We start from the raw sequence: 14645 nt of genomic DNA, 5'->3' as shown, positions 1-14645 counted from the left end.
ACTTGAGTCTAACCATTTTTGCCCTTATGAGCCCCAAACAACCGAGATAACTTGTCGTCACTTGGATGTGAGATGCATGTACACAAGAGAGGAAAATATTTATCTCACTTAAATGTGCAAAAGTTCAATCTCTTTGATGGACCTTAATGACCAACCAACCCTGAGATTAGGCATATTAAATCGCTCCAAAATAATACTCTTATTTTTATTAGAAGGAAGAGGGAAAATGTTAAACTTTACAAAATTTGAACATGAAATATCATATGCATCTAATTTCAAATATTACTGTATTTGTATGAATCTTTAGAATCATTTTTTCTCACCATGCATTTATTTCTATTTTAACATGATTCCTCTGTTAAGTTCTTATAATTAATTATATTACTCTATTTCAATCTTTGGAAAAAATGCTTCATCTGCACAAAAGAAACCACACTTGGGCCTTGCCTGATTATCAATGAGTTAAATTTTGGTTAACAACATTTATCCATTAAACATCTAATAAACGTTGTCAACTAAAATTTAAGGGATTAATATTTTTTATCTCCTAACATAAAAATATGTGAAGTACATATCGGGCCATATGAACAAAAGAGAGAAGAAAAGAAAATATAGATCCCATTTATTTTTATATAGAGTTCGCTTTTTGTGCAGTTACTGCAGATAAGTTATCTGCAATAAGCCCAATACGACGTCGTTTTAAGACGGAAATCATAGTGTTTTTGTAATTTTAATTTATTTCAGGGTTATTATAGTCTCTGTAATTATAATTTTTTAATCTTTCAATTCTAAAACGACGTCGTTTTGACAATAAATGCAGGTAACTTATTTGTATTAACTGCAGAAATATTTTTCTGTACGTAAGAGATCAAATTTATCTCGTACTACATGAGAAATATGAGATACGTTATTTTACTTATCATTTTTTCTGTCTATCTTTGCCTACCATCCTCTAACACTGTTAGATCAGAATCTTAACTCACATTTATCTTTCTCTCTCTTCTTGAGATTCTGATTTAACGGTGTTGAAAGATGGTAGACAAAGAAAAACAGAAAAAATAATAAGTAGAATAACCTATCCCGATAAATACTAAGATCAAAATTCGACTGCATCACAGGTTTATCAAGGGTAAGTTTGGACCCGGTTTAGCTTGAACCGAACCGTTACTTGTCCAAATCGAATACAAAACAAAATACAAAATTATAAACCCACATTCACATACACATACACATACACATTCTTCAAGATTGTGGTCAAAGTTAGCTTCCATTTTCCCAAACCAAAGCGATACTGTCATGGATTCTTCTTCGCCCAAGGTTGGTTCCACATATGAATTTTCTTTTTTCGATCTCTTCATGTTTCTCTTTTCTGGGTTTGATTGTCTTATTTATTTATTTATTTATCTTTTTTGTTCTTTTGATGTTTTATCGATCGTTATCGCTTCCTAGATCAATTTTCTTTAGTCAAACCATTATTTTCATTATATCTGACTGAGACTATGTTATTTCGTTGATTCAATTTATTTGTGTATATTTATTTTGGTTGTTGTTATGTTGGTAGTGGCTTGCATTTATTCTCTTGACTGTTACAGCTACTAAAATATTGGTAGGGAAAACGGAAAAAAGGTTTTTTTTTTTTTTCATCTCTTTTGTGTTTCTGTTTTATGGGTAGTTATGTTATTTGATGTGGTCCTCTATGATACGCTTTTGCAACTGTATTGTATTGAGTGTAATTGGAGACGTGGATGATGAATTTTTAAATTGAAATGAACGCCAAATGTTAAATGACTTAATGATAAACAGGTTGGTATGAAGCAATCTAGGTACTTCATTCTCCAATGCACTTTTCATTTTTGAGGGTGAATGATTTAGGATTACCAAGAAAGTTATATGATGGGATCAATAGGAAATTTAAAAAGGGTTAGCCTGGTGCCATAAAGCTTTGTCTCTGTGCAAGGTCCAGGGAAGGATCTAGTTGGTAGCCTTACCTGACTGTTCTGGTCCGGCTGCCTGGACCTTTTTCCTAAGGCACATTTCAAGCCCAAAGCTTTGGTCCATCCCTCATTTCCCTTGCACACACGCCTCACAACCCGGGGAGAGCGCTTGACCTATGCACCACGTAGTGCCCACATAGGCATGACAGTTGGTAGAGAATCATGGGTTCTTAACGACTCCGGCAAGAGTCTTTACTCATACATAGTGTAGAAGATGGAACCACTCCCACCTCCTTTCTCCTTCCTCCTTATATAAATAGCCTCACCACCATGGCTGAGGGATCTCAGTTCTCCTAGTTCCACCCAATCGTTTACTCTGCCTCTCCAGTGCCTCAACACATACCTCCTCTCAGAAGTCTCCTGAGTTCTAGCACTCCCAGACTTCCGTAAGAGATTTGATTCTTCATATCCCATCTCTCTTGGACTACTGTTATATTGACATATTATTCCCTATGTGGGGAACAACCATTATCCTTGTACTTCATTCTCATAATCCTTAAACAGAACACTTACATATGACTATATGAGGATGATTGCATGTATCAAAAGTGTGACCTCCGGGTCACATGATGATAACACGAACCGTTGAAGTGGTTGTTAGAGAAGGTGGAGAACAGAGAATAGAGTGAAAATGGGGTTGGATGGAAAGGTTTGATTTTCTGTTCTTCATTGTTGCTAGAGGGTGGAAACTAATTTTGGCTAACATACATTCTTTGGATGGAGATACCAAAATGAGTTCATATCGACTCTAAACCGAACCCCATTTTTGTTGTATAAAAATAGTAGAAGGTTCTTTCGATTCCAAGTTTTCTACTCCACATTTTCTACCACACTACATGTTCAACATTTGTAGGACATAAGTCAATCTAAATAAGCTAGTATACATAGGTGTATTTTTATGTGCTTCTTTTACTTGTAATTGGAATATCCAACTTTGGAAATCATATGATTTTGGATGTCTGTATTACTTAGCCCTTATGATTTTCTCAGTCTCAGTCATTTAGTAAATAGATGACTTCATGGCTATTATTGCCTGCCTTTTTTTTCTACAGTTTGAAAATTTTGTAGCTTCCTTGGTTGCTCATGTAAGTCACATATAGGAGCAATATGTAACTGAGGTTACCGATAATTATGAGACAACATGCTGGGGTTGTGGACTGAGCGTTTTGATTCCATCATGTGCATCTGTCTTCAAATGTGGCTGGTGTGGGGCCATTACAGATCAAAACACACAGAAACGTGACCAGAAGGGCTTCAGGTGGAGGGTACTGCGTGATCGATGCTTTGTTTCTGTTGTCATCATATTTATGCTCTTTGTAATATGTAAGCCTCTTTTTGTTCCTGCTGTTTTCTGCTTTTACTTGTCATCCTTTATGACCGGACTTGCTTTTATTTTCGAGTCTAGGTTCATTTTCAAATTTTCCCTCCTTTTCCATTTTTTTCTCTTCCTGACTACTTATTTAATCAAATGTCTTTTTAGTGTCAAAGGTTTGATTGATACATTCAAATTGAGAGTTGCTGGTGTAGAATTTTTCACTTCCTACCAAGTAGCGTTTTGGTCATTGTAGTTTAGGGGATTTCTCTTACAAATATTTAATGGGATCAATGGGTTTTGAGTATGAGACATGCAGATTGAAAAGAAAATACAACCAACATAATTCAGAAAAGCCAGAGCAAAGAAGAAAGACACATTAGCTAAAACGAACTTAACCAATTTTTTGCATCTCTACCAAAGAAACCCCTCTAAAGTAAAAATTGGATCAGTATCTTGAAGATGACAAGACTCAAGAGGATAATTTATCCCATATAAGATGCAATAGCAAATTTTTTAAAAAAACTCTTGACATTCCTTGGACTATCATATTACTTCTGGTTTTTTTCCATCTTTCCAATACTAATATCATCTTCTATTGAAAGCATATGAGAAAATCACCAAAAATGAATTCATTATGGAATTATCTTTAATTTAGGAATAATTAGTAACTGAAGTGGTTGTAATTTGTGATTATTCATTAGGCCTTTCTTGAGTTAATTGTTTGTAAGATGGAATATAATTACGAAGAATTCCTGTTTTCTATTCCGAAAACTTGAAAGAAAAGGGTATTTGAAATATTATTGAATTGTGAATTAATATGACACAAAGAGGTCTCTATTTATAGAGACAAAAAACCCTAATTCTTGACCTAATGGGCTTGGCCCAATACAACAAATACTAATAATAATAAAAGACCTAATATTTACAACACTCCCCCTCAAGCTGAGGAATAGATATTTATATTCCCAGCTTGCTAGTAAGTTCTTGAAATCTGTCTGAAGGAAGTCCCTTTGTCAATAGATCAGCTAATTGACGCCCAGTGGGAATGTATGGAGTGGTAATCAACCCGCTATCAAGTTTCTCTTTGATGAAATGGCGGTCGACCTCAATATGTTTAGTCCGATCATGTTGAACTGGATTATGAGCTATACAAATAGCGGACTTATTATCACATAGCAGCTTCATAGGTCCCTCACATTTTATTTTGAGATCATCAAGTACAATTTTCAGCCACAGTAACTCACAAATGCCTTGAGCCATAGCTCGAAATTCAGCTTCTGCACTTGATCTGGCAACCACATCTTGTTTCTTACTTCTCCATGTCACCAAGTTACCGCAAAGAAACATGCAATAACCAGTGGTAGAACGACGGTCAGTCACGGATCCAGCATAATCAGCATCAGTGTAGACTTCTAAAGAGAGATTACCATCACGTCGGAATAACAATCCTTTACCAGGAGTAGCTTTAAGATACTGAAGAATTCTCTCTACTGCCTGCATGTGTTTCTCCTTTGGATCGTGCATAAACTGACTGACAACACTAACAGCATAAGCTAGGTCTGGCCTAGTATGGGCCAGATATATCAATTTTCCAACTAGCCGTTGATATTGTCCTTTATTAACTGGAGGACTCTCCTCTTCAAAGCCTATCTTGTGATTCTGCTCAATAGGAGTATTAGAGGGTTTACACCCGAGCTTCCCTGCTTCTTTGAGAAGATCCAAAACATATTTCCTCTGACTGATAAAAATTCCTTTGCTTGAATGAGCTACTTCTATCCCTAGGAAATATCTTAGTTTCCCAAGGTCTTTGACTTCGAACTCAGAGGCAAGTCGTGTCTGCAGAATCTGTCTCTCCACAAAATCATCACCTGTGATAATAATATCATCAACATATACAAGGAGCACAGTAAGCTTCCCATTTTGGGAGTGCTTGAAGAAAAGAGTGTGATCTCCTTGACTCTGTCTATATCCTAAGGTCATCATAACCTTAGTAAACCTTCCAAACCAAGCACGAGGTGACTGTTTCAATCCATACAAGGCCTTTTTTAATCGACAAACTTTATTTTCCCCCTTCACAGAATCAAAACCAGGCGGGATTTCCATGTAGACTTCTTCTTCTAACTCACCATTGAGGAAAACATTTTTCACATCAAATTGATTTATATCCCACTTGTAATGGGCAGCAAGGGACAACAAGATCCTCACTGTATTCATCTTTGCAACTGGAGCAAAGGTTTCTTCATAATCAATGCCATAGGTTTGAGTGTAACCTTTGGCGACTAATCGAGCCTTGTATCTCTCAAGAGTGCCATCAGAATTATATTTCAGGGCATAAACCCATCTGCACCCTACTGCTTTCTTTCCGTTGGGTCTATCAATAACCTCCCATGTTTTATTTTTCTCCAACGCATTCATCTCCTCTTGCATGGCTTGAGCCCAATTCCCCTCTTTCAAAGCTTCATGTACTGATTTTGGGATTGAAGTAGAATCTAGTGCTGAAACAAAGCTTTTGTGCTGCACAGAAAGATTAGCAGAGGAAACAAAATGGGAGATAGGGTATTAAGTACAAAAGGGACAGGAAGAACAAGTTTTCTTGGAACAAGATCTTTTTCCTTTTCTTAAAGCAATGGGTAAATCATCCGAAGCAGTAGTAATGGGTAAGTCATCAGAAACAGTAGTAATGGGTAAGTCATCAGACGTATTAACATCATGATCAGAAATATGAGATTCAGGACTTACCAGTGGTTCAGACGATTGAGGTTGCTGTTGAGGCAATGTGGGCTGTTTCCTTCTTTGATATACCAATTCAGGTGTTACAATCTTCCGTATCTCTGGTGTATTTGATGTATCAGTCATAGGAGGATCAGTCACAGGAGGATCAGACATAGACACATTAGGAACAGGAACAAGAGGAAGAGACACTGACACAGGTGAAGGAGTAGACACTGAAGATTCAAAGAAGGAAGGTGATGAGTCTTCTGGTGAATTATTCTCCCCCTGAAGATGAGGACCTTGGAAAAAGGACTCAGATTCCTGAAATGTAACATCCATAGAAACAAAAAATTTCCGACTTCCAGGGTGATAGCACTTGTAGCCCTTCTTATCAGGAGCATAACCAAGGAAGACACATTTAAGAGCCCTAGGATCCAACTTACTGCGATGCTGTTTATGAATATGAACAAAGACAACACACCCAAACACTCGAGGAGGAAGACTTTGCAAAGTTGGAACAGAAGGAAAAAAAGAAGTCATGGAGTGAATAGGACTTACATGATCGAGAACCCGAGTGGGTAGACGATTGATCAAGAACGCTGCAGTAAGAATGACATCTCCCCAATAGCATTTGGGTACATGTGTTTGAAACAGTAAGGCATGAGCAACTTCAAGAAGGTGACGATTTTTCCTTTCAGCAACCCCATTTTGTTGAGGGGTGTCTACACAAGTAAGTTCATGAATCATACCTTGATTTTGTATAAATTGGGAAAAAGAGTGATTGACATATTCAGTACCATTATCTGTCCTTAGTCTTTTGATATTTTTACAAAATTGAGTCTCAATCATTTTATAAAATTGAAAAAACAGTTGTGGTACCTCAGACTTTTCACGCATTAAGTAAACCCAAGTGACACGAGTGTAATCATCAATAAAAGAAACAAACCATTTATTTCCAGAAGAATGAGGGACCTTAGAAGGACCCCAAACATCAGAATGAATAAGATCAAAAGGTTCAACACTCTTAGTAATACTAGAAGGAAAAGACACACGATGATGCTTAGCAAATTCACAAACATCACAATGAAAAGACTCAACAGACTTAGACAAAAACAATGACGGGAATAAAGATTTGAGTAAACTAAATGGAGGATGACCCAAACGCTTATGATGCAGCCAAATTAAAGAATCAGCAGTTGATTGACCATGAGACATGAATGTGTGATCTATTACTTTATTTGCGGGAGATTGTGACACCAGATAGTACAGCCCACCTTGCTCTTTAGCACTACCAATCGTCTTCCCCGTGGCGAGATCCTGAAAAACACAATGGGTAGGGAAGAAGGTTACAGTACAATTCAAATCTTTTGTAATTTTGTGAATAGAAAGAAGATTCGTGGAGAGTTTAGGAACATGAAGAACATCCTTAAGATGTAAGGACTGCTGTAAGTTTATGTCACCAGAACCCGCAACTGATGTATGTGAGCCATCAGCTATGGATATTGTATGAGTTCCAATGGTAGGATGATAAGAAATAAAGGAGTCAGCACAACAAGCCATATGATCAGTAGCACCAGAATCAACAACCCAAAAATGTTTAAAATCATTACATGAAGAAATGAAAGAATGAGTTTTGGAGCTCATACCAGTCATAGCCAAAGCACTAGTATCAGATGGCTTGCTCAGATAATCAAGAATGGTTCGGAGTCGTTCCAACTCATCTGGACGAAATGCAGATTGGGTCTCATTAGGTGCAGGGGTTATTTCAGAAGAAGTAAAATGCGCTTGACCACGCATCCTTGCCATCTTTTCTAAGTCAGTTTGCTTTCCATAAAGGCGAAAGCATAAATCCTTGATATGACCTGTTCTTTTACAATAAGAACACCATCGATCATTTCTCTTAGGTCTAGAAGAGGTGCCATCATAAAATTTTGAAAAAGAACTCCTTTGAGAAGAGGCCATACTGCACAGCAAATGGTCAAAGAAAAGCTCCAAGAAGCCACAAAATCACAAACAAATACTAAACAACGTCAGATCTGACCGGAACAGTAACACAGCGGCCGAAACAGTAACACAGTGACCGGAACAAATACCAAACAACGTCAGATCTGGTCGGAGGCAAGAAATTGGTGAAAGAACAAACTCCAAGAAGCCAAGAAATTCTGAAAAAAAAATACCAAACGATGTCCGATCAAAGTAGAGAGCACAGATCCAGAACCGGCTTGGAGAGACGATCAGAACCGTGGTGGTCCGCGGCCGAGAACCACCGTCACGCGCTGTCACGCGCCGGTGAAGCTGGCGGCGCGTGGGATTCACGCGCAGAGACAAGGGCGGCGCGTGGAGGCGCGTCTGACCTCCGATGGTGCTGGGTTTTTCAGGCGAAGGTCGTCCGGCGAGCGCGATGGTTTCTGTGGCTGTTCGGAGTGAAGAATCCACCGGAAAAAGGTTCCAATCGCGATGAACAGGTTCTGTACGTTGATTCTGTGAACGTTTGTTTCTGGTTGTGTAATAGACAAGAAAAAGAAAGAGGAACAGTGAAGCAATGGTCTTCTCGGTCCAAGAGGTCCCCGGAAAAAAATTTCCGGTGGCAGCTGATGGCAGCGAGAGACGTAAAAAAGAATAGAAAGGTTTCGTAGGCGCGGAAGCAGAGCCCTCAGGATCGAGAGCTCTGATACCAACTTGAAAGAAAAGGGTATTTGAAATATTATTGAATTGTGAATTAATATGATACAAAGAGGTCTCTATTTATAGAGACCAAAAACCCTAATTCTTGACCTAATGGGCTTGGCCCAATACAACAAATACTAATAATAATAAAAGACCTAATATTTACAACACGAAATATCATAATTTTCTTTCATGCTATACTTCATTAATTTTTTACCAAAATTCCTATTTCCTTCTCTACTAGATTTCTAATTAGAAATTGCCAACTCCATATTTTTATGAGATGGAATTTGACCCTCCATATTTTAAATTCTATTTGAAAGACATTCTCTCTGTGCTTTGTCTAATCAATTCAGCTTCTAGAGTAGGCAAGAATAATGTGTAGATATTGTTCGAGATATAATATATAAAACCATTAGTGTGACCTTCACTTAACCGTGGTTACTAGATCAAGTGCAGAGGCAGAATTTCGAGCAGCCATGACTCAAGTTATTTGTGAATTGTTTGGCTGAAAATCATTCTAGATGATCTTTAGAGTGAGATGATGTAAAGTAAAAAACCAATTCGATCGAAAAGTTTTAGTTGTTAAGTGAAGGTCATATTAATGATTTTACTATGTATTATTTATCTCTAACACATATGTAGGACATCTTACAGTGCTCACAAGATAAGTTATTTTGAGCCTTAACAATTTGGAAAGATATCTTATTTGAATCTAATATTTAAGTCGGTAAATTCTGAATAACTCGGTTACAGACTTAGTCTGTATTGAGTGGATATACCATTCCTTGTAATTTTAATTGACCTTCAATTTCTATTCACTAATTTGCAATGAGGACCAGATTGTGATTATATATGCCCGTAAGGACTTAACAAGATGATTTCATTACATTGTTTCATCTAATGAGCTAGGGAATTCCTCAAACAATTGATATGCTTTCTTTAACTATTTGAACTCATTGGAAAAATCTGCACAGAAAAATGTAGTTACATATTTATATAAAAGGTGAGGCCTTTACAAAGCTAGGAAATTAATCCAATCTCTCCTGCCGATATTCTCCTGAAATCCTTGCTCATAGTGTTTAGCTCTAGATAGTATAATTTCCCTGTCGAGCTTCTCCATTAGGAAGTTGCTCAGCCTGGTGCATTGTGTGTATGCAGAGTTGATATCCAGGTCCAAAGCTTTTAGGTAGAGGGCTATGAATTTTCTTTTGTTTCTAACTTGCCCCCACATAAGAAGGCTCTTTTGGCTTGAAATGTGGACAGAGCATAGCGTACCATAGCCCGTGCTAAAATTCATTAATTCTCCTAAAATTTTAAGCTGTTAGGAAGTGGCACAAGAATGGTTTTTATTTTTGACAGTTACCTACTTTCATGATAAATATCTTTTCCAGTTGTCCAACGCCATAAGAATGACAGAGGCATAAAAATAAAAAAATCCTTTCTACTGTTCTTTGGTCAAGTAATGTCATCCTCTTTGGGAACCCTCTGATCCCTGAATTATTAGCCTTCATACATTGTGATCAAAGTCTTCATCTTTAGTTACTTTGAGCACACTGTGTCAGGTCTTTTTTCGTTTGTTAACTCCTCTTTATAACATTGTATTTTCTGTTATTAAAATTTTGAAATCATAATGCATCACTTTAGTAGGTACTGTTAGATTCTTGATAACTGTCAGGTCTCCTTTCTTATAGCTTGTAAAAATGAGGAACTTCAAGCCTTGTTGGTATGATTCAAAACCTGAGCATGGTCTTAGTCTATGGATATAGCACAGAAAAAGTTTGGATTGGCTATTGAATGAAAGTATGAATCAGATGTTTATATTTCAGTTGTAGTTGGTGCTCATCATGTGCTTGTAGTGCTAAAGAATTCGTTTTTTGCTTATGATTTTCTGTTTTTCTCCCTATTTAAGTCAAATTTTAAAAGATCATTTTTGTGGTTCAGTGTTCCTGTTATCAATGGTTCTTCATTACATGTATTATTGTGATATCTGTTATCATCATAATCTTTTACATTCATCCATTCTACCAAAAATGAAGAACTGCATTATTCTATACTTATGCATTTAAATTTTTTGTGCAGTTGGTGGGGTGTGGGCAATCTATCCTGTTCTCTTTTCTATCAGTCTTCTTTTGGGAAGTTTTCACTCAATCATTACAGCAATCTTGTCCATAGCTACCATTTCCTCTTTCAGCCTTGCAGCATTCAGGTGTGCTGGCACACCACCAAATATATTGTGGGGAAGCTACCCCACTGTAGGAAAAGGCGACCTTGAAAATTATACTTTCTGTCATTACTGCTTGAAGCCAAAGTCACCTAGAGCTCATCATTGTCGTTCATGCAGAAAATGTATATTGGACATGGATCATCACTGCCCATTCGTAAGTTTCCATCATCTTCTAATTATGGAATTATCAATGTCAGTGGTGTAATCTTCACTGAGTTTTTAGTTTATATAGTAATTTGATGCATGCCATCCTTAACTGTATAACATCTTATAATGGATGATGGATCATTAGGTTTAAATATTAAGTTTAGCTGCTTTTGGCTGTATGTGAGGATGAGTCTTGAGCAGCGGTAAGGTTGTTCCTTTGTAACTAGAAAGTCACGGGTTTGAGTATAGGAAATAGTCTCTTTGCAAAAAGTGCAAGAGTAAAAGCAGCATCCAATCGATTCTCATTTCTACCCTCGCAAAGTCGAAAAGCTTTGTGTACTGGGGTTTGCCTTTTGCTGTTTTTGGCTGTATACTTTGTGTGGATCTCAGTTCTATTATTGGCTGTAATCTCATGATTTAATTTTTTATTTGTGTTCCTTATTCATCAATAATAAAAATATATCTTAAAGCAATTTCCTATATAAGGATTGTTTATAGAAATCAATGTTAAAAGGAAACAGATGAAGCTAATCTTTAGCTGCTAATGCGGGAACAACTCAGGAGTCTTCCTAGTGTAACTTATGGTTGAGTTTTACAGCTTCATAGTTATGGATTTATGATGCTTAAGGGCTCAAAGGTTCAATTATAATGTTTGGATTGAATGGTAGATAGGTGTTTCTTTCTCCTTGGTGCTCTTATTGTTCTTATCCAGGCCTCTTTATCTAGTATTCACGTATATTACTTGTCATTGTCTCTTATTTTATTTTATCCAAACAAAAAGAAAAAAGAAAACTTCTTTGTGTCTCATAGAAGGATTTCTGTTGAACTTGCTGATAGTGATAGAATAGAGAAGCTTATGAGAGATTGATTTGGTAACGGGTTGGAAGTGTGTTATGGGTGCGGTGTTAAGCAAGCTGCACTTCCACGGAGAGGACCTAACCTAAGTTCAAACCCTAGAGAAGGGCCTTCTAGTCACAATAATGCCCATGGGAATAGCATCACAGCAATACTTGTGGAGAGATACCCTGCTCAAAGACCAAAAAGGTTGCACGACTAAAGAGTAGGTCTTGGAAATTTGGGGTCTTAAAAAACGTTGCCTTAGCTAGCGTTTATGGCCTCTCTTTTTTCCTTTCTAAATTCAAATTCTGTATGCCATGAGATCTTCTGGACCTAGAATGATGTGGTATGCAAGAACTGCAGTCAATGCAACAAATTCTTGCCCATGGGAGTTTGTTTTGGGGTTGGGGGGTATAATTCTTTTATTCCTTTGGTGTTCTAGCCTTCTCTGTCCTATGTTGGGTGTATTTTTTTTTTTTTTAGAGCCAACAGAACAGACCTTTAAAGGCATCTGGAAAGCTTTATTGAGGAAGAATGTAATTGTTGAATGCATGGGAGAATATGATTGGATAATTTTTTGGACAGGGCATCTATTTAAGTGGTTATTCCATTATAGAACTGTTTTGCAGTAACAAAAATCAAGTGGTTATTATATTGTCATGGAATGTTTTCATGGACAGCATCGTCCATTTTATCTTTTTGCAAAGTTTTGATCTATGGTTTTTCAACTTTGAAAAGTAGTTATTATTCTTTTTATGTATAATTTATATATTTTGATAGATTCTGGAGCATTAAATGCACTCGTTTTAGTAAAATGCACATTTTTTTTAAATTAATTAAATGTAGTTTATAAAAATCAATCCTCAAGTGAATGCAAAAAGTCAACATTTGAAATTAAAGTATTTTAAATAGTCATTTGTTTTTGGCAAAACTAATATAAAATTCAATTTATTTATTGCCTCAAATAAACCTTATTATACCTTAAATTTACTGTTTCAGCACATGTTAACAAATGCCATTTAGATGAGGAAAAAAATTTAATTTTGGTGGATTGTTACTGGAACTTAATGGGATTCAATTGCAAGTTGTTGAATCTTTTGGTGTTTTACATAGGATCTTCTTTGTCCTTTCCTCTTATATTTTGTGTGTAAAGAACCAATTCAACCTAAAAGTTTAAGCTGTTGGGTGAGGCCACATTAATGGTTTTATATATCTCAATACGCCCCCTCACACGAAAGCCCACTAGGCTTGAAGGGTGGACAATGCATAGGCCCACCTATCTGTGCGAAGAAAGAAATTCCACTAGAAAGAAAGTGGGGGCGGTGATGATTGAACCCGGTACACTAAGGCTCTGATACCATGTAAAGAACCAATTCAACCCAAAAGCTTAAGCTGTTGGGTGAGGTCACATTAATGGTTTTTTATATCTCAACACTATGAATTGATGTACAGTTAGCAGTGTTCTTGCTAAAATTTCTATTATTTTTTGGCATGAAGATGACTCCTGTTAGCAGTGTTCTTGCTTCATAGTTGTAATCACTACCTATCGACTTTGTTATAGTGAATGCTCTTATTGGTAATTATATATAGTGATACAATTGTGTTAATGCTACTTTGGTAATAGCTTTGTAATTGTTTGGCAGATTGGGAACTGTGTTGGTGCAGCTAATCACCGCAACTTCATTGCCTTCCTGATTTCAGCAGTGTTGAGCACAATCTATGTCTCAATCATGTCTGCATATGCAGGCTTGCATATATGGCCAACATTGACATACTCCATTAAAGGCTTAAATGGGATTACTAGCGTTGATCTTGCATGGAGAGTTATCAATGAAATTCTTATTGCCTTCCTGAGATCTGCTCTTCTTCTATCCTCTAGGGGACTTGTTCTTGCTTATCTATTCATTGCCAGTGTTTCATTGCAGATAGGATTGAGCGTTCTTTTATGGCAGCAACTCTCTTATATATACCAGGGGAAAACTTATTTGAGTCACTTAACTTCACAAGCTGGTAATGAAGAAGAAAAGAAAGATTGCCAAAATCTTGTTAGATTTTTTGGTTTTCAATATTCTGTAACAAGATTTTTGCCAACCTTCCGTGTTACTCGGAAGAGACACGTAAAGTGAAAGTCATGTTTTGTAGTTTTTTACTCACTTTTTGACATTTTGTATCAAAGTATTTTTATATCGTTTCAAATAGGTAGGCACCCCAGAATTTTATGTCTTTCTTATATCAAAGTAATCTCCAAGAGGTATTCATCTGTCTGCTTAGATAGTCAATGCAAGTTCAAAATAATTAAATTTTAAAAAGAGATTATCATAATTGACATAACCAATATCAAATGACAAGTAGTTAGTGAAATAATATATATTACTCTTTAAGAATTTATTTTGATCATATTTCAAATGATATTAACTCCTTTATTACAAAAGAAATCATTATCATATAATATATAGGGATATTTGTTTCCCCCGTTACTGTAGAAACAAATACCCCTCATTGAAGTGTGGGGTCCATTAATATTAAAAAAAAAAAACCAAAACAGTGGAAGTTGTTGTCTCCGCAACAAGAGTGTTATTTCCTAGAGATTTGACAAGTCCTAATATATAAAGGGATATATAGTTTCTTATGTTGCATAAAATAAAATTGTCTCATTTTATCTCATACAATACAAAAAATTAAAAATAAAAATGAATGAGATCCACTTGTTTACTTTATCTCTATTTTCCTTTATGGGTTTCTCTTA

The 14645-nt window shown here is 36.3% G+C and overlaps 1 protein-coding gene across 1 annotated transcript; it reads left to right on the top strand.

Annotated features, from left to right (window-relative positions):
• The first annotated feature begins 1253 nt into the window (after positions 1–1253).
• LOC133311310 (protein S-acyltransferase 11) lies at positions 1254–14105 on the top strand. The gene is made up of 4 exons (XM_061512334.1): positions 1254–1317; positions 3095–3317; positions 10771–11069; positions 13543–14105. Exons 1-4 carry the CDS (start codon positions 1297–1299, stop codon positions 14023–14025), a joined length of 1026 nt encoding a protein of 341 aa, XP_061368318.1. The 5' UTR covers positions 1254–1296; the 3' UTR covers positions 14026–14105.
• The last annotated feature ends 540 nt before the right edge of the window (positions 14106–14645 follow it).

This window comes from Gastrolobium bilobum, unplaced genomic scaffold (assembly GCF_033153095.1).
Source record: "Gastrolobium bilobum isolate Gb01-03AN ecotype WA unplaced genomic scaffold, APGP_CSIRO_Gbil_v1 utg415014, whole genome shotgun sequence".
In the NCBI taxonomy this organism is placed as follows: Eukaryota; Viridiplantae; Streptophyta; class Magnoliopsida; order Fabales; family Fabaceae; genus Gastrolobium; species Gastrolobium bilobum.
This window is presented reverse-complemented; position numbering and strand designations above follow the sequence as displayed.

Excerpts from the sequence above, each read along its gene's own strand:
- LOC133311310 (XM_061512334.1), top strand. The coding sequence starts at position 1,297 with ATGGATTCTTCTTCGCCCAAG. Across the intron at positions 1,318-3,094 it reads TGGATTCTTCTTCGCCCAAG|GAGCAATATGTAACTGAGGT; the intron begins GTTGGTTCCACA and ends AGTCACATATAG. Across the intron at positions 3,318-10,770 it reads ATTTATGCTCTTTGTAATAT|TTGGTGGGGTGTGGGCAATC; the intron begins GTAAGCCTCTTT and ends TTTTTTGTGCAG.